Source organism: Pelophylax lessonae, assembly GCF_965119305.1.
Source record: "Pelophylax lessonae genome assembly, chromosome: 13".
NCBI classification, from domain to species: Eukaryota; Metazoa; Chordata; class Amphibia; order Anura; family Ranidae; genus Pelophylax; species Pelophylax lessonae.
Genome location: NC_138780.1, coordinates 131,902,328 through 131,922,813, shown reverse-complemented (window position 1 = coordinate 131,922,813; position 20,486 = coordinate 131,902,328). Strand labels below are relative to the sequence as shown.

Below are 20,486 nucleotides of genomic sequence, written 5' to 3'. Positions count from 1 at the left end.
TGGTAAATCGGAAGGATAAATTGTTCTGACAATCTTCTAGTGTGTATGGCCCATTATACTCACCAGCTAGAGCTGAGATTTACAAACTACGGCCCTCCAGCTGTTGCAGAACTACACATCCCATGAGGCCTTGTAATTCTCTCACATTCACAGACATGACTAGGCATGATGGAAATTGAAGTTCGTGAACAACTGGTGGGCCATAGTTTGAAGACCTCTGAACTTGAGCTTTGGTATATGCTGACTTTGAGATTTAGCATGTGGGTGGGGGGATGGGTAAGTAAAACTGGGCATTTATACATCAATTAGGGCTTGTGGTCAGTGAAGGTTTTAACATCATTACATAAACATACAGAATCATAGGTGGGAATGGATGGACTGATGTATTTTAGATAAATCATTAACTAGGTACTAAAACATTGGCCAAGGAATAATTGTTTGAGGGAAAGCAATAAAATGACCCAAATTCAAAATACTGTTAACAGGCAATGCGTTTAGGGACACATAGGAGAGAATGGTGGGGTGGTTAGTGGGTAATTTTACAAATGGTTAAAGATAATCTACATCTTTACTACTATGTGCATGCGGACAGAGGGTAGTTTACAAATAATGGCCTGTGTCAATTGCTGTACATCCAAAAACATCATAATTCGGGTGAAACTAGTAATACATGTAATGTAATGTAAAAAATCAAACATACCTTGATATAGTCCTTCTGCAAGACCTTGATGATGGCAGAGCAGGTCTCAGGGATGATGACTCCCAGTGCTTGGGGGGAGATGCCTGTGGTGAACTTCAGATCCTGCAGGCTTCTCCCTGTTGCAAGATACCTCAACGTCGCAATTAACCTTTGCTCAGGAGTAATTGCAAGCCGCATACAAGTATCCTGCTTCAGAATATAGGGGGACACCAGGGCAAGAAGACGGTAAAAGATGGGATCCGTCATCCTCAAATAATTCCTGAAGTCATCAGGATTATTTTCCTGGAGCTCCCTCAGCAAGGACATATGAGAAAATTGATCACGGTTAAGCAACCAATTTTTCGTCCAGGAGGTCCGCTTCTTCTTCCTATTGCTCGTACGTCGTCTCAGAGCCAAAACTCCAACACTAACGACAGCAACGGACGAATTCACGGTCGCCATAATAAATTCTCGAACGATGTCTCGGAAAATAGCGAAATGTCGTCAACCAAACAAATGCTACCGAAATCAGCGCGAGATGCCCAGAAGGGTCACGGCCAAACACTCACTTCCTCTTTTGTAGCGGCGAACGTGCGTGGAACGTAGTGACGTCATTTTCTGTCGGAAGACAAATGTCCTGGGCAAGTTTGGAGCACTTTTCAACAGACAAACAACAAACACACCAGCCGCGAACATTTGTAGGACGTTCCGTCGGCCGACGATCGGTACGTGTGTACGGGGCTTAAGCCTAAACTAAATCCCACTCCCAGATATTTTCATATGCGTAGCGGTCATCTACCTAGCAGTGGTTTCTTCACAATCTGTTACATTAACTCATGCTGAACTGGACCTAAATGACTGCTTTGTAGGGATAAAAGGGAGAGATTTTGTGAAAAAGGATACTATTGCTATACACTGAGTACTTCTTCAGTAAATTTGAGGATGAACTGCTACACAGTGCCTGTAGCTACCCGAGTCCGGGCTTGTTGTAAAGGTAATTTAGTGTTTAGGAACATGTAAATACTTGCCTGACCACAGTTTTTCTCTAAAGTAGAAGTTTAGGCTACACAATGCCCAACCTTTTTAATACTTCCTCCTTCAGTGCTTCCTTTTTCCCTGCATACATTTTAGCACAAGGCTTGAATAATCCCCAGTTCCAGGTCGCCACGGCGTCTAGAAATTGCAAACTGGCACCTGGGCTTTTGTCAGCCTATTGACTGCAGGGATGCACAATTTATATTACCTGATGCCCACGTCATGGAGTTCTGTGCGCTGGGCAGTTGGTTTTTGTTGTAACTTTTAGCCCTTCTGGGGGCAAACAGTAGGGATTACTTGTCAGGTGGAAGCATTGGCAAGCAGCAGGGATTCCTTGTCAGGTGGAAGCATTGGCAAGCATCAGGGATTACTTGTCAGGTGGAAGCTTTGGCAAGCAGCAGGGATTCCTTGTCAGGTGGAAGCATTGGCAAACAGTAGGGATTACTTGTCAGGTGGAAGCATTGGCAAGCAGCAGGGATTACTTGTCAGGTGGAAGCATTGGCAAGCATCAGGGATTACTTGTCAGGTGGAAGCTTTGGCAAGCAGCAGGGATTCCTTGTCAGGTGGAAGCTTTGGCAAACAGTAGGGATTACTTGTCAGGTGGAAGCATTGGCAAGCAGCAGGGATTCCTTGTCAGGTGGAAGCATTGGCAAGCATCAGGGATTACTTGTCAGGTGGGAGCATTGGCAAGCATCAGGGATTACTTGTCAGGTGGAAGCATTGGCAAGCAGCAGGGATTACTTGTCAGGTGGGAGCATTGGGAAGCAGCAGGGATTACTTGTCAGGTGGAAGCTTTGGCAAGCAGCAGGGATTCCTTGTCAGGTGGAAGCATTGGCAAGCATCAGGGATTACTTGTCAGGTGGAAGCATTGGCAAGCAGCAGGGATTACTTGTCAGGTGGGAGCATTGGGAAGCAGCAGGGATTACTTGTCAGGTGGAAGCATCGGCAAGCAGCAGGGATTACTTGTCAGGTGGAAGCATTGGCAAGCAGCAGAGATTACTTGTCAGGTGGGAGCATTGGCAAGCAGCAGGGATTACTTGTCAGGTGGAAGCATTGACTGCCCCCCAAATGCTTCCACACACCCTGGCAAAGTGCCCCCCCCCCATGTATCCCGGGCCCCACTTTCCCATCCGCGGGCCCGGGACAGACATAGCAGGTGCCGCTAGGTACGGGGGAGGGGGGGGAGAGTGGATGTGTTCCTGACACAGAAGCGACGTGTATGATGTCACTTCCTGGTCCGCGTTGTCAGTGCCCCCAGCCACGACACATGAAAAACACATGAAAACATCAATTGCGATACACGTTACATCAGAGCTTGACCAGAAGACGCATCCCAACACCTGGGCCCCCTGTCAGCCCCAGGCACGAGCAACCACCACCACCCTGGACATGTAGTTCTGGGTGCAGGGCAGCTGACTCAGTTCCAACACCCACAGTTTTTCCTTTCCACACCTCACACTTGCACCCCTGTGCACTCTCCGCTCCTCTCCCAGCAGACCCGTTGTGAGGAAAGGCTCCCCCTCGGCATCAGCCAATACACACGCACCATGGCCCACCCTTCCCCGCCGACGCTGCCGGAGACAAGCAGGGAGGTGAGCAGAGTCCAGGCCACACAGCATGCCACACACACCAAAAACTCCAGCCAAAATAACCTCAAGTGTCAAATCCCCACATCCCACGAGCCCCAAAAGGACACGTATCACCTAAAACCAACCAATGAAAAAGCCGTCCCAACCAGCAGAACCGCAACCAAATAACACAGCCGCCCATCCCCCCCAAATAAATCTATTTTGTTTTTTAGTTAAAAAAAACAACTGGCTCCTAACTTTTTTTAGCTGGCTCCTACATTCAAAGCAAATTTGTGAAGCCCTGATTTGGCATAAAGCAAAGTAAACCCTTTCTTTTTATGTCTTTCTCATCATGTGGACGGCAAGAAGAGTTCCCTTCTACCAGCCACGCATTACACGGAGTAAACAGAGCCTTTTACCGTCATGTTACCGCATAGAAAAAGCATGAAAATTTACTGTGTGATTTATGGTAGGCATCATTTAAATGTATGTACAGACGTCTTTTCTTTATTTTTAGATAGCGTAGGAAAAAGCTAAACCATTCAGTTTATTTTTTGATGTCTGTGTTACACTTTCCCACTGGAAGATTTTCCCTCACCTCACTTTCTGGTGACAACTCTAAAATTTTGGATTTTCCCTCACTTTCTGTCCCTCTGACAAGGGCCACCAGAACAAACTGAGGGTGAATCTACTCATTGGGGACACAGACAGCATTAAAAACCCTGACTGGTGTTTTAAAGCCAGCCATACAGTACATGGATCTACATTCCGCCAGTTCAGCGGGAACTTGCCAAATTTCCATCCATGTATGGCCGTTCCTATTTCAGAGGAATTTATCTAGTAATCGACTCCTCCCAAATGTGACTGTCGGTATATTTTCGCTTGATCAATCCTTGCTGCCATGTGAATGGAGCCTAGAACAGTAGGCCCAGTTTTGTGTAGAAGCCAATTAAATTGATACTAAATGCAAGGTCTTTTTTTTTTTTGTCTTTTTAAATAACAAACATGGTATACTTACCCGCATGGTTTTTCACAGAGCAGCCCCAATCCAACACTTTGGGAGTCCCCCCACCAGCGCTACTGGCTCCTCCCTCTTCACCCAGTGACCCCAGAGCAAACAGCTTGCTATGGGGGCACCCGAGCAGGCTCACTCCCGAGCCGATGCTCTGCATGTCTATTCAGACACAGAGTCGTGGATCAGCCCGTCCCTTCTCTCTCCTTGGGTGTGTGAGCCTCTGAGAAGCCGAGGCTCTCGTGCACATCCCTGGATTGAGATGGGGCTCAGGTAAGTATTGGGTGGGGGGGGGGGTCTGCTGCACAAAGAAGGTTTTTTACCTTCCTGCGTAAAAACCTTCAGCCTTTATAACCACTTTAACCTTTCAGTATGATTTTTGATCGTGGGTAGAAACTGGACCACTCTGAGGTCTACAAATCTACCAGGAAAACACACAGCACTCAAGCTGTTGGGAAATGTACTTAGGACGCCAGTGGTGCAAGTCAAGAGGTTCAAACACCTTTCATAAATTAAAAATACTCTTGTTAGCCTGGATTCACAGTATTGCGAACACAGACATCGCATGTGATTGGCACCACATTGCTGTGCAGATCATGGCCATAGATCATTTTTTTTCCAGGGGGGGGGGCTCAGTCTTGAGTACCCAGAGAACAATAATTAGCACACCTGCCATGCTGTGACAAATTGTGGTTTGTATATACAGTATATACAGCGCCCCCAGCAGGCACATCTGTTAGTGAAGAAATAGTAAACATGGCTTCAATGTCAGCCAGGCCTTGCCTGTCAGCCTCGTGGATGAGACAGGTGGTCTTGCCCCTGGTGCAGATCACATGCGATGTCTGTGCAATACAGATTCAGCCATACAGTTGTATGGCTGAACTCGCAGTGGATTCACACAAAAAAAGTGCAGGAACCTTTTTCTTTCCCCACACTGGAATCGATCGCTTGGGCGTTCACACCTATGCGATCCGATTCCAGTCCGAATTCCCAGTTCACACTGCGATCTGGAAACCAAACTGGGGGTGTCATTAACTTTGTATTGACACCCGCATCGGTTTGCAGAGAGCAGAGTGAACTGTGGGAGATGCGATGGGGGAATCGCACTAGAATCGTGCTGGTTCCTGCATCGCAGTAGTGTGAACCCAGGCTTAAAAACCTAAAATATGGCAAAGTCTAAAGAATTACCAGTTAGCAGTTAGACTTGACAGCTAAGCATCTTACAATGATAACAAAGCACTTCATCTTTAAAACCAGCAGTCAGTTAAATCTGATAAAAGCGAACGATTTGGAGTCACAAGATTCACTTTAGTTATGGTCGCAGTAAACATTTCCCCAGGGTATCCTAGAAGATAAAACAAATTTGTAAAGCTATTAAGTCATGAAGCGCATGACTTGAATATGCAACTCTACCAGTATTATGGGCAGAGGAGTTTTTTTTTTTTTTTTTTTTATATGTGGTCTGCACAAACTCTCCATTTATTTCTCAGGTCCCTCAGATGTTCTTCATGGCTGCGCAGCTGGTCAATTCATGAACAATGAGATAGTGTGGAAGGAGTCAGAGAAGTGTCACACTGCTTGTGCGGCCTTACAGTCTGTAAAAGGAAAGCGAATAATGACAGAGATGGACTTCATCCAGAATTGTCAATACGTGATGCAGTTTTAGGCTATACACATTTTAACATAGGAACGCTTTTAGGGTCCATGCGTACAGGCATAGGTGTGCACAGGGGTGTGCCGGATGTGCCTGGGCACCCCAATCACACTGTGCGGTGCAGATTCCCCCTGCTGATATATCACCAAAGCTCCTCAACAGAGCACTTAAAAAAATGTAAAAAAATGATTCCAGTGAGGTGTTGGCAATGCACAGGCACTTGTTACATTTTCTATTTTGCAGAGCCTGTGTCTGTGTTCTGCATTTCCATAACACTGAGAAAAAGGGCAACAAGATAAGTGTATCTTCACCAAAGGTGCAGTTTTGCTTTAGAACCTAACTGCATGCTTATTGCGACTAAAAATTAAATGCATTAAAATAAAAAGCCTCCTGTGTGCAGCAGCATCCCCAGCACCCCCTAATACTTAAATGAGCCCCATCTCTGTTCAGTGATGTCCACAAATTCCTGGGCCGTCCAGGACTCTCCCTCCTGATTGGCTGAGACACAGACACAGCGCCATTGGCTCCCACGGCTGTCAATCAATGTCAGTTAGCCAATCAGAAGAGAGAGGAGGCAGGGCCGAATCACATCTCTGTGTCTGATTGGAAACACGGAGCTGCAGTTTGGCTCAGGTGCCCACCATAAAAAGCTGCTTGCTGTGGGGGCACTTGACAGGAGGAAGGGGCCAGGAGCAGTGAAGAGGGACAGAGAAGGTAAGTATAACATGTTTGTTACTTAAAAAAAAATAATAATAATTTTAGGCCCCGTTCACACTGGGGCGACGTTACTTTGCCGGGCGACCTCATAGGTCGCCGCGCGCTGCTCGCCCCGCGACCTTGGAGCGGCCGGCATGGACTTCATAACATTGAAGTCTATGCAGGTCGCTCTGGGTCGCCCCAAAGAAGCTCCGGACCCTTTTTCTAAGTCGGAGCGACTTGTGTCGCTCCTATTAGAACGGGTCCGCAGCTTCTCTATGGAAGGCGAACTACGGCGACCTGTCAGGCGACCAGGTCGCCCCAGTGTGAACGGGGGCTAAGAAGTTCTTTTATTTATATTTTATATAAAATAATAAACATGTTATACTTACTTGGTCTTTGCAATGGTTTTGCACAGAGCAGTCCTGATCCTTTGCTTCTGGGGTCCCCCTATCGGCGCACCTGGCTCCTCCTCTTTTTTTTATGTAATAAAATAATAAACATGTTATACTTATACTTGCTCTGTGCAATAGTTTTGTACAGAGCAGTTCTGATCCCCTTCTTCTGGGGTTCCCCGCCGGCATGCCTGGCTCCTCCTCTTCGGCAAGTGCCCCATAGGGAGCCACTTTCTATGGGGGCACTTGTGCGGGCTCACTCCTGAGCTGCCATGTCTGCGTCTATTGACAGAGACCAGGTGGCTTGGCCCCTTCTCCCTCTTCTTATCACAGCCTTTGATTGACAGCAGTGGCAGCCAATGACTCCTGCTGCTATCAATCTGCTCAGAGAGGAAGAACAGAGCTGCGATAGCCTTGGCTCTCATACACAGCGCTGGATTGTGAATGGGCTCAGTTAGGTACAAGTAGGGGGGATTCGGTAACACAAAAGGTATTTTACCTTAATGCATAGAATGCAATAAAGAGGTTGTAAAGGCTCAAGTTTTTTTTTACCTTTATGCATTCTATGCATGAAGGTTAAAACCCTTCTCTGTGCAGCAGACGATGAACTGCAGTCAGGTTGAAACCCCGATGAGGATGTTGAGCATGCATATGAGCTTCCCTGAGATGATTTATGACAGTTTGTGCAAAAATTCTTTGGTAATGCAAACAGATAGTTGCAGCAGCTGTCCGGGTGGCTGGTCTCAGACGATCTTGGAGGTGAAGATGCTGGATGTGGAGGTCCTGGGCTGGTGTGATTACACATGGTCTGCGGTTGTAAGGCCGGTTGGATGTACTGCCAAATTCTCTGAATTGCCTTTGGAGACGGCTTATGGTAGAGAAATGAACATTCAATTCATGGGCAACAGCTCTGGTGGACATTTCTGCAGTCAGCATGCCAATTGCACGCTCCCTCAAAACTTGCAACATCTATGGCATTGTGCTGTGTGATAAAACTGCACATTTTAGAGTGGCCTTTCATTGTGGCCAGCCTAAGGCACACCTTTGCAATAATCAGCATCTTGAGATGCCACACCTGTGAGGTGGATGGATTATCTCGGCAAAGGAGAAGCGCTCACTAACACAGATTTAGCCAGATTTGTGAACAATATTTGAGAGAAATAGGCCTTCTGTGTACATAGAAAAAGTCTTTGATCTTTGAGTTCAGCTCATGAAAAATGGGGGCAAAAAAAAAAAGTGTGGTGTTTATAATTTGTTCAGTGTATATTCATTGCACGTACCCACAGTATATATTATTTGTTTGGATGGATGGCGTAGTTCGGCACTTTGTTGATCCGATTGTGTTGAGCACATGTATATGAGACTGTGAACAGTGTCAGCAGCTGGCTCTTACACCGACTTGTGAACACGCATAGTAGCTCGCAAGATTCTTTTTGCATTTTGTTACTTGTTTGCTAGTGTTGCCTCACAAACCCCGTTGCTAATAAAAACAAAGGACAAGGAGTTAGCACACACAAAGCTAGAGTCACAAGCTGCACCCGCTATACACAGCACTACATTTCCTGCACGTGTATAGAGACCAGACTCTGCAAGCAAGCTTCAACTCATAATGATCATACATGAATAAGTACGAGCTTCCCACCTTAGAAACATATTAAACTTGCCTTCATTCCACAAGACAAATACTAAATGTGCTACACTATTGGGAAAAAATAAACAAGGCTTTGTGAGATTGATTAAGAGCCCATTCACATTAGCGCGACTTGTCAGGCGACTTGTCAGCCTGACAAGTCGCGGTCCATTGATTAGCACAGGACCCGTTCTAATAGGAGCGACACAAGTCCTGTACTACTTTGGGGCGACCTCGGAGCGACTTGCATAGACTTCCATTATGTGAAGTCTCTGCAAGTCGTGCCGAAAACGCAGTGCACAGCGGTGCACGCGACTTCAAAGGTCGCCCCCCAAAGTCGTGTCGCGCTAGTCTGAATGGGCTCTACGGGACATCTTCTCCCACTCGCTGGGTTAACAGCCGATCGAAAAAAAAAAAATGGCACCAGAGAGATGCCTGCAGCTGCAGGTATCATCCCGGTACAACCACTTCTTCAAGCCAAAGTATAGGTAGGTCAGTATGCAGAAAGTGGATTATAGGTGGCATCTACTAAGCTGCTGAAAGAAAATAAGTTAAGAAAAAGGTCTTTCCTTTTTTTTCTTAATATTTAATGTTGTTAATATTTTCAGGTAATATGTGCAATGACATTACAACCAATAGAGTTTACAGTTTTTTGTTTTTTTATATACTTTAAAGTTGCACTTCTGTTTGTCAAAGAGCAAAACATTTTGTCTGTTCATAAAACGTGGTTTTATTTATAAAGAATTCAAAATCACAACAGCAAGAGCCCATTCAGACTAGCGCGACACGACTTTGGGGGGGGCGACCTGTGAAGTCGTGTGCACCGCTGTGCACTGCGACTTCGGCGCGACTTGCAGAGACTTCACATAATGGAAGTCTATGCAAGTCGCCTCCAGGTCGCCCCAAAGTAGTACAGGACCCTTTTATTAAGTCGGAGCGACTTGTGTCGCTCCTATTAGAACGGGTCCTGTGCTAATAAATGGACCGCGACCGAGCGTGACTTGTCAGGCTGACAAGTCGTCTGACAAGTCGCGCTAATGTGAATGGGCTCTTAATCTGTGTCTGTAGTGCATGTTCAAACCTTAAAGAGGAGCTCCAGCCCCCCCCCCCCACCAAAAAATGAAAATTCAGCAGCTACTTACCTGTCCAGGGATCCTGTGATTTCAGCACCCCAGCCAATTTTTCAATCGGCTCTCAGCTGCTGTTGCCACCATTCTTTGTAAGGGAAACCGCCAGTTTCCTACTGCGCATGCGTGAAGCGCACTGTGCTTTGTGGATGGCCCGTCAGCGGGGGGAAGGAGGTGGGGGGCTGAACTTCCATCTTCTGAAACACCTCCTCTCATCACCTCTGGTTTGGAGGGCAGGTTCTGTAAATTCTGTGACACAGCAGTGTATACTCACAGGGCCAAGTCATTTTGTGTCACGCAATGATAGGAAAAGGGGAAGGCAGTTTCTATGCCCCCTTTTCCTCATGAGAGAAGTGGCGTGAAGGGAGGTTTCAAGTTCTCCCTTTGGCGCAATAAGGCAGGCTTTATCCCTTACTTTTTCCTCAGGGAAAAAGGGCGGGAAGAGCTGCCTGAGGTAGTCTAGTGTAGGCTGAGGAGGTCACCTGTATTGGCTGGTGACTGGACTTACCTGCAGGGACTTGTGACCTCTGGGGAAGATTCCAGAATAGCCTGGGGGGCCTATAAAAGAGGGTTCCATTTTCAGCGGGGCATATTCGCCTCAGAAGGCACAAGCTGTGGTGTTCCCCATCCCTCCCTCCCTACATGTTGCGGCTGTTATTATGTGGTGGGTCACCTTTGTAAGTTATGCAAAGGGGGACAATTGGTATGTTTATTGGGAGTTATAAAATCCGCTAATTTATTTATTGCTACAGCCTGAGCCGTGGTGGCTGGGTTGTTTAAGTGTTTTAATGTCGTTGTTTCAATGATAATAAAAATTTTAAACCAATAATAAACGGACGCAGCCAATTAATTTCCAAGTATTGTGTGTCTGTTTTATTTATTTATCTATTTATTTGATTCAAGTGAAGGTAAAAGTGATTGTAGGAACTCCTGCCTACTATCCCATTCAAAGGAGTAAAATGCATGGGTATCTTCACAAACTTCAAGATGGTTTAGGTTAACCACTTCTCGACCAGCCGCTGCACATATACTGCGGCAGGTAGGCTCTATTATATGAAACTACGTACCTGTACGTCATTTCATGTGATAGCCAGTGGGGGCACACGCGCAACGCCGGAGACACGCCCACACGTTGACTGGCCAGAGGGGGAGCCAAACAGCGGGTTCTTTCTCTATGTTCTGTCTCCATGTCATTGTTCTGCCGAAAACTCCAACTTGCCGATATCTCCATTGACGTTACTTCCGGTGAGTATACACCAGGAATATTTGGAGATTTCGACCACTTGCTGTTTTTCACACAACACTGGCAGCCTATACAAACCGGTAGATGCAATAATTAGTGCAGATTGTTAGAGCGCCCACTAGTTGCCGCCGCAGCCATGTTTTTGGTTACTAGCGGGCGGACTAACAATCTGCACTAATTATAGCATCTACTGGAGTGTACAGGCTGTCGTTGTTGTGTGAAAACAGCAAGTGGTCGAAATCTCCAATTATTCCTGGTGTACACTCACCGGAAATAACGTCAATGGAGATCTCGGCAAGTTGGAGTTTTCGGCAGAAAACCGGCTACCCACGATCGCTCCCCATAGAGACAGAACGGCAGGCTGCCTATGTAAACAAGGCAGACCGCCATTCTGTCACAGATGAACACAGGGATCTTGTGTTCCTGCTGTTTAGGAACATGGATCTCTATGTTCATCTAGTGAGTCCATTCACCACACAGTAAAGAAAGCACCCCCTAGGCACACATTTAACACTTTGATCGCCCATTGTGTTAACCCCTTGCCTGCCAGTGTCATTAGTACAGTAACTGCATATTTTTAGCACTGATTACTGTGATAATGTCACTGGTCCCCGAAAAATGTCAGTTAGGCGTCCGATCTGTCTGCCGCAATGTCGCAGTCCTGCTAAAAATCCCAGATCGCTGCCATTACTAGTAAAAAAAAAAATAACTGAATGCAAATGACATAAATCTTTCCCCTAGTTTGTAGACGTGATAACTTTTGTGTAAACCAATCAAAATACGCTTACTGTAATTTTTGTTTTACAAAAAATATGTAGCAGAATACAAATTGCCCTAAAAGGATGAAAAATTTTGATTACATTTTTTTATTTAGGAATCTTATACAGCAGAATGTGAAAGATATTGTTTTTTTTTTTCAGAATTGTCGCTCTTTTTTTGTTTATAGCGCCAAAAATAAAAAATCGCACAGGTGCTCAAATACCACCAAAACAAAGCTCTATTTGTGGGGGAAAAAGGGACATCAATTTTATTTCGATACAGTGTCGCACTACTGCGCAATTTTCCATTAAATTAATGCAGTGCCGAATCGCAAAAAATGGCCTGGTCATTAGGGGGCAAATCCTTCCGGTCCAGAACTGGTTAAAGCTGAACTAAACAACAACAAAAAAAAAAATGCTCCCTTGCAGTGGGCCACCCCTGCACTGCAAGGGTTAACTGCTCATTTAGGTCTAGATGGTTGCAATGACCATTTAACCCTTTGATTGCAGGGGCAGACCCACAGTAGGGAGATTTTTTCCTTGCCCCAGGGATGGGCTTTAACTGTAAATAAAATGGAATATTACTGTCCACTACGAAGCTTCATAAGCTGTGTAAATTAACGAACCCCCCCCCAAAAAAAAACAAAAAAAAAAAACACAGGATAAGCGCAGCAACTAAACACTATCTAGACTCTTCTTTATACTTGATATGGGCTGTAGCATGTCCAGATAAGGAATTCTGGGTAAAATAAATTAGAAATGAAAACAAGTACGCAGCTTTGTTTGGAAAGCAAACTATGTTGCTTAGTTTTGTAGATACCCCCTCCTTCATTTCTAAAGCCGTCCCAGGCACCCGGCACTCTTTATGGTTACAAAGCAGCTCCTCTCACACAGCAATATAAAAGCCAGACAAGGGGAACTGGGAATAGAACAGGAAATGGATTTAAGGAAGTATGTCTCATTCTCCGACTCAACGTATGCAGGATCTATTATATTTTACAGGAAGAGTAAAGCTTGGATGCACACATTTTACCGTCTATCATAAAAAAGACCATTCTACTGTATGTGCGTACTGCTGCTGCATATTACAGGGGAATCCGAGTGAGATCCATGATGATTGTGTAACATTTTGCTGATCTCATAATGAAATCTTTATTGCCGAGGCTCAAAAAAACACCAAAGGTGCATAGCAATTCAATTCATTCACACACAGCATTAGAGATTGGACTGACACCGTCTCATCCCTTTAGGACACATAATAATTACACAGGTTCTGAGGCTGCTCTGATGAACGTAATCAGCAAAAGGACCTGTGCAATTAATTTGTGTCCTGGATTAAAGGGATGAGGTGGCAACCCTACCTGGGATCCTCTCGGGGGATCTAGCACAGGTGAAATGCAATTACAGCACTTTCAACAAAGCTAATATACTAAGGCCCCTTTCACACAGGCAGACCGTTCAGATCTGCCTGTCCGTTTTTTTGGCGGATCTGAACGGTCCCCCTATGCATTCCTATGGGGCATCGGATGGCAGCGGAGACATGTCCGCTGACATCCGACCCGATCCGTCAAATCTGGACGGATGGAAACCCTATTTTCCATCCGTCCAGCGGATCGGATGAGAACAGACCGACGGTCCGTTCCCATCCGATTTCCCCCATAGAGATGCATGGGGAACTGACAGCTGTGTCTCCGCACACAGCGCAGAGACACAGCTGTCATCCTCCTGCTCAGCGGGGGATCGGCGGCTCGATCCCCCGCTGAGAAAAACAGAATCTGTCCGACAGACGAAGTGTGTGAAAGGGGCCTTAAGCCCCGTACACACGTACGGATCGTCGGCCGAAAAGCTTCGGCCGACGACCGATCTGCCGATTGTAAGCTTGTTAGTATGATGCCTCCGACAGCCGACAGCGCACATTCGGCCAAAAAGAATCTGTCATGCAAGCATTAAAATTTTTGTATGCCGAGACCAGAGCGGCCGATTGTTCGCCAGTCAGTACAGATTTCGGCCGACAGACCGCAGATTTGCAAGACTGGGCATGCTCAGAAAAGGAAAAACACAGGGAAAGTTAACCATTACATGACATCACTTCTGCAGTCGGCTGTAGTCGGCGGACAAAATTCTTGTGCAGTCTTTTGCACTTTTCAACAGACACCGACAGCCCTGGACAAAAGACGGCCGATCGTTCGCCGACGATCGGTACGTGTGTACGGGGCTTTAGGCCCTGTTTACACCTCTGAAGTCTCAAAACGCCAAATAAGCAAAATCTCATTCATTTTAATAGCCCCTGTTCACATATGAGCGTTTTGTCGCATGAAGCTCAAAGTCTTCTTTGGCAGATTACAATCATTTTTGTTAGATGTCAATGCCTGCCTCTAAACACTTGCAAAAAACCCCAGAGAGAAGCCAAAAAAAATGCCTGAAAAAAGCCCCAAAAAAACGCCTGGAAACGATTCACTCTGGTGTGAATGGAGCCTTAAGGCCCCTATCACACGGCTTTCTGATCCGATCTGCCTGTCAGTTTTTCAGGTAGCCTGGATCGGAGGCTCCATGCAGCCCTATGGGGCGGCGGATGTCAGCGGAGACATCTCCACTGACACCCGCTGCTATCCGATCTGATCCTGTCAGTGAAATCCGAACGGATGGAAACCTATTTTCCATCCGTCTGGAGGATCGGATAGGATCAGATGAAAATGAACAGGCGGTCCGTTCTCATACGATCTTCCATAGAGGAGAGCGGGGATCTGACAGCTCCCTCTCTGCACAATGAGCGGAGACGGAGCTGTCATCCGCCTGCTCAGCAGAGATCGGCGGATCGATCCCTCGCTAAGCAAAACAGAAACTACTTTTGGGAATTGGCAAAGTGTGTGTCACACCGATTTAGACTGTGCCATTGCCTACAATTGACTCCGATTTGACATGTCAAATTGGACCAATGTGAACGTGGGCTAAAGTGGGGTACACACTATAAGAAAATCGGGCGAATGATTGTCCGATTCTCCTCGTTTCACAGCAAGTCGGAACCAATGAACGTAAATTCGTACGAAAATTCTCATACTTTTTTGTAGTTTATTGTTTCTGATCAGCTTGCTAAAGGGGAAACAGCCGCTGCTCTGTGTGTCCATTCAGACATAGAGCCGCAGCCTGGCCCTGCCCCTCTGTCTCCTCATTGGCTTACTGACTTTAATTGACAGCAGCGGGAGACAATTAGGAGGGAGGGTCCCGGACAGCGGAGCTTCTTGTGTAACATCACTGGATGGAGATGAGGCTTAGGTAAGTATTAGAGGGGCTGCTGCACACAGAAGGTTTTTTTTTTTATCTTAATGCATTAAGATAAAAAAATCTTCTGCCTTTAGAACCATTTTAATTAAAAAGGCTGAAGTTAGAATCTGACTGGCTACCATGCACAGCTCTGCCAGATTATGCACGCTCCAGTTTTAGTAAATCAGCCCCAAAGCGTTTTGTATCACGTGTTTTTGGCACCACAGCCCACTGACTTGAATGGGCTGCCTGTCATGTGCCAAATGCCCAATGGAAGCTCAAGTACCATTTTGTTTGCACTGAGCCTGGCACATTTGGTGATGTGCGCTCCCATGAGAAAAACGTGTGGCAAAAACGCACCCATGTTTGAGGTGCTATTTACAAATAATGGCACTGCAAGCATTTTATAGGTTTTGGAGTGTTTCTAAAAAAAACACAAGAAGAAATATGTGTTTCTGCTCACGTTCCCACTATGCTCAGGCATGAATGCAGCCTTAGAGGGTGTATAACCCCTATCATTTCTTTTGTTGCCATCGGTGTCCCATTGGAAATATTTCCCCTTTACTTCCCGTTCTGATGACAATTTGGGATTTTTTATCTCCCAAGAAACGTGACAAATACAGAAGGTCATTCTCTCTAACAGGGACACAGGCAGAGGTTAAAATCATACCGGTGTTCTAATCCCTCTCCACTTTATCCAAAACTATAAAAAAAAATAAAAAAAAAAGGTTTTGCCTTTAGCTTTGAGCCCTTCTCAATTCTCCTTAGCATGCAACTTAATGCCACCAAAGCGTGTGTACAGCTGTGTCAAAAATGTTTCCTTATTTTAGTTTTGAATAGGAAAGTAGTAGGAAATTGAGTAGGAAAGGATTAAAAAAACGTTAGTTAAGGTGGTTCTAAAGGCAGAAGGTTTTTCTTCTTAAGGCTTCTCTCACACGGTCCGCCTCCGCAGGCGGATCCGTGTTGCTCAGCGGGGATCGATCCGCGATCCCCGCTGAGCCGGGCGGATGACAGCTCCGTCTCCCCTTGCAGAGCGGAGACGGAGGTGTCTCAGCACCCGCTGCCCTCTATGGGGGATCGGAGGAGAGCGGACCGCTTGTCCGCTCTCATCAGATCCGCTCTGCTCCGATTACTGAACGGATGGAAAAATAGGGTTTCCATCCGTCCAGATTTCAGCACAGGATCGGATGCGGATGGCAGCGGGTGTCAGCGGAGGTGACCTCCGCTGACACCCGCTGCCCCATAGAGCTGCATGGAGGATCCGATCAGATCCGCCTAAAAAACTGACAGGCGGATCTGATCGGACCACCCGTGTGAAAGAGCCCTAATGCATTCTATTCATTAAGATAAAAAGCCATCTGTGTGCAGCAGCCTCCCCAGCATCCCCTAATACTTACCTGAGCCCCCTCTCTGTCCAGCGATGTCCACAAGTCCCTTGGCCACCCAGGACTCTCCCTCCTGACTGGCTGAGACACAGAATTGGAGCCATTGGCCTCCCCTGCTGCTGTCAATCAAAGTCAGTTAGCCAATCAGGAGAGAGAGGGGACAGGATGGAATGGAAGTACAGCTCTGTGTCTGAATGGACACAAGGAGCTGTGACTCAGCTCGGGTGCCCCCATAGCAATCTGCTTGCTGTGGGGGCACTCAACAGGAGGGAGGGGCCAGGAGAGCCCAAGAGGGGGAGGATCCCGGCTGCCCTGTGCAAAACCACTTCACAAGGCAGGTAAGTATAACATGTTTGTTCTTTTTTTTTTTTTTTTTAAACAAGACTTTACAATCACTTTCAGATAAAAAATCTTTAATAAAAAAAATCTTCAGCCTCCCCCCCCAAGCCCCTTAATACCTACCTGAGCCCCATCTCGATCCAGCAATGTGCACGAGTGCCTCGGCCGCTTGGGACTCTCCCCCTAGATTGGCTGAGACGCTGCAGTCAATCAAAGTCAGTTAGCCAATGGGGAGAGAGAGAGGGGGGTGGAGCCAAACCACACACAGACACACAGAGCTGTAGCTCGGCTAGGGTACCCGTATAGCAATCTACTTGCTGTAGGGGCACTCAACTGGAGGGAGGGGCCAGGAACACAGAAGAGGGACCCGAGAAGAGGAGGATCTGGGCTGCTCTGTGCAAAACCAACTGCACAGAGGAGGTAAGTATAACATGTTAGTTATTTTTATAGAAAAAAAAAAAAGAGACTTTACAATCGCTTTACATTTTTTTACTGCCTGTATCACACTGGGGAAATTTCCCTTCACTTCCTGTCCCAGGAACACTCCAGTGAGAGACCCGGGATAAGGAGGATCTGCGCTGCTCTCTTCAAAACCACTGCATAGGGCCAGTAAGTAGAACATGTTTATTTTTCCTATAGAAAAAACAATGAGACTTTAGTATCACTTTAAGTCCCGGTTTACACTATAATGATGACAGACATTGCATGTGTTTCGGAGCGCACTGCTCTGTTAATCACATGCAATGTCTGTGCAATGCAAATTCAGCCATACAGATTGTATGGCTGAATTTGCATCGGATTCGGACAGAACACGCACAGGACCCTTTTTTGGTCCGTAGCAAAATCGGGTCGCATGGTAGTTCACACCAATGCAATCCAATTCATGTCCGAACTGTCAGTTCACACTGCGATATGCGAACAGATCTGGGGGTGTCGGTAACTTTGTATTGACACCCCCAGTGATTCCCATATGGCAGTGTGAACTGCCTGAGATTTGAATGCGACGTGGGAACCCGCAGTGGATTCACAGGGTTCCTGCATCGCATATATAATGTTTTACTGTCTGTATCCCACTGGGGAAATTTCCCTTCACTTTTGATCCCAGGAACGCAAACAAAATGAGAGGAAATTACTACAAAATGAAGGAGGTCATCCTCTTAGTTGTCCCCACTGGATCATTTCCTCGCTACTCCAGTTCTGGTGAAAATCATAAAACGTCCAATCTCCCATCGCTCTCTCTGTTTTAGTGACAACGGTCACCAGAGGGCGTGAACATAGCGGGGACACAGACAACAATAAGAAATTGCTAACTTTATTTAAAGTTTTTGCCACTTTAAGGCCCTGTTATGAGATGTATATATTTATGTATATGTGATGTATGTAAAATATGTGATGTATATTTATGTATATGTGATGTATATATTTATGTATATGTGATGTATGTAAATATATGATGTATATGTGACTTAAGAGATGTATATATTTATGTATATGTGATGTATTTATTTATTTCAGGTACTTATATAGCGCTGTCAATTTACGCAGCGCTTTACATATACATTACACATTCACCTCAGTCCCTGCCCTCAAGGAGCTTACAATCTAAGGTCCCTAACTCACATTCATACATACATAGTAGGGCCAATTTTATACAGGATCCAATGAACCTACCAGCATGTCTTTGGAGTGTGGGAGGAAACCGGGGTACCCGGAGTATGTAAATATATGATGTATATGTGACTTATGAGATGTATACATTTATTTATATGTGATGTATATTTATGTATATGTGATGTATATATTTATGTATATGTGATGTATATTTATGTATATGTGATCTATGTAAATATATTATGTATATGTGACTTATGAGATGTATATTTATGTATATGTGATGTATATTTATGTATATGGGATGTATATTTATGTATATGTAATGTATGTAAATATATGATGTACATGTGACTTATGAGATGTATATATTTATGTATATGTGATGTATATTTATGTATATGTGATGTATATATTTATGTATATGTGACTTATGAGATGTATATATTTATGTATATGTGATGTATATTTATGTATATGTGATGTATATATTTATGTATATGTGATGTATATTTATGTATATGTGATGTATATATTTATATATATGTGATGTATATTTATGTATATGTGATGTATATATTTATGTATATTTGATGTATATTTATGTATATGTGATCTATGTAAATATATGATGTATATGTGACTTATGAGATGTATGTATTTATGTATATGTGATGTATATTTATGTATATGTGATGTATATTTATGTATATGTAATGTATGTAAATATATGATGTACATGTGACTTATGAGATGTATGTATTTATGTATATGTGATGTATATATTTATGTATATGTGATGTATATTTATGTATATGTGATGTATATTTATGTATATGGGATGTATATTTATGTATATGGGATGTATTTTTATGTATATGTAATGTATGTAAATATATGATGTACATGTGACTTATGAGATGTATATATTTATGTATATGTGATGTATATTCGGTACCACCTTAAACATTGAAAACCACACACAGGCTATCCTCACTCTCTGAGCAGAATTCACCATAGTAATGGTAACCAGATAGAGAACATCTGTCCGCAGAACTATCCGACCCCCGATCGTGCCATACATTGTCATCCATTGTCACTAGAAGGAAGAGATCCTTCACTCCTGACACCCATGTGACACATGTGTCGGGGCTGTGCTGTGTATAAGGAGTGTGCATTGTACACACAGAGGAGAAGGGAAAGTGTTTGTGTGCAGAGGTTGCAGTGAGCTGTACTGTGTTCTAGCTCTATCCCTATGATTTCCGCTCAGATAACAGTTCGGCTCGCCTTACCTTTTGCTGAGAGGTCGCACCCGGAGAGCTACCCTTACATTGGCCATTTCTACATGTAGAGAGCCTCATGTCCTGCCCCGATCTCCGGCATACACGAAGCGGCTCTCCCCGGACTCCCCCAGGCTGGATGCTGGGGAACTGGGCGTGACTTCACCAGAGCACACTGCACGGGGTGGGCGGAGCCTGCTACAATAACAATCTATTGCCTGGTCGAGCCGGGGCGTGGCTTCCTAGACAAGGGTGTGCGTATCATGTCCCTTCTCTGCACTGGGCAGCCAGTCACGGAGCTGCCGCTTTAAGGAATGGGCGTGTCTAGCTGTCAGTCTGCAGAGGAATAGTTTGTAATCACTTGTCACCAAGGGAAGCATTGTAGCGTCCTGCTGATACACCCTCATCACATCGCATCACCGCTACAAAGAAACACCTTCACTGACAGTAATATAACACAAGCAATGGAGGAGTTATGTGACTGTAATAGACACAGGCTCACCCTGAACACTCACTTCATAACCATATAGATAAAAACAAAAGGAAAAGAAGAGCTTCATGTGCATCGCTGATTTCTAAAAGATAGTTTATAAAAATGTAATATTTTATAATTGTTCATCCTAAAACCGTATACATCTCTATAATCAGGACGGGTTACTAAATGTCTCTGCATCTTTCTTCCTGTCTCTACCCTGCATCATATACTCCTAAATAACAAACTGCCATGAAGAAACTGGAAATCTGTGATTCAGACTGTACACAGGTTTAAGCCAGAACAACCGGGCATCGATCTAATTAAAGCTGCTTCCCCTC

The 20,486-nt window shown here is 45.1% G+C and overlaps 1 protein-coding gene across 1 annotated transcript in view; it reads right to left on the bottom strand.

The window, feature by feature from the left end:
* The window catches only part of STARD9 (StAR related lipid transfer domain containing 9), a 297,129-nt gene extending 277,310 nt beyond the window's left edge, over positions 1-19,819 (bottom strand). The window contains exon 1 of the mRNA XM_082274962.1: positions 19,686-19,819. Coding sequence (XP_082131088.1) covers positions 19,686-19,732 — 47 coding nt within the window. The 5' untranslated portion in view covers positions 19,733-19,819. The remainder of the gene's footprint in view (positions 1-19,685) is intronic.
* Positions 19,820-20,486: the final 667 nt, after the last annotated feature.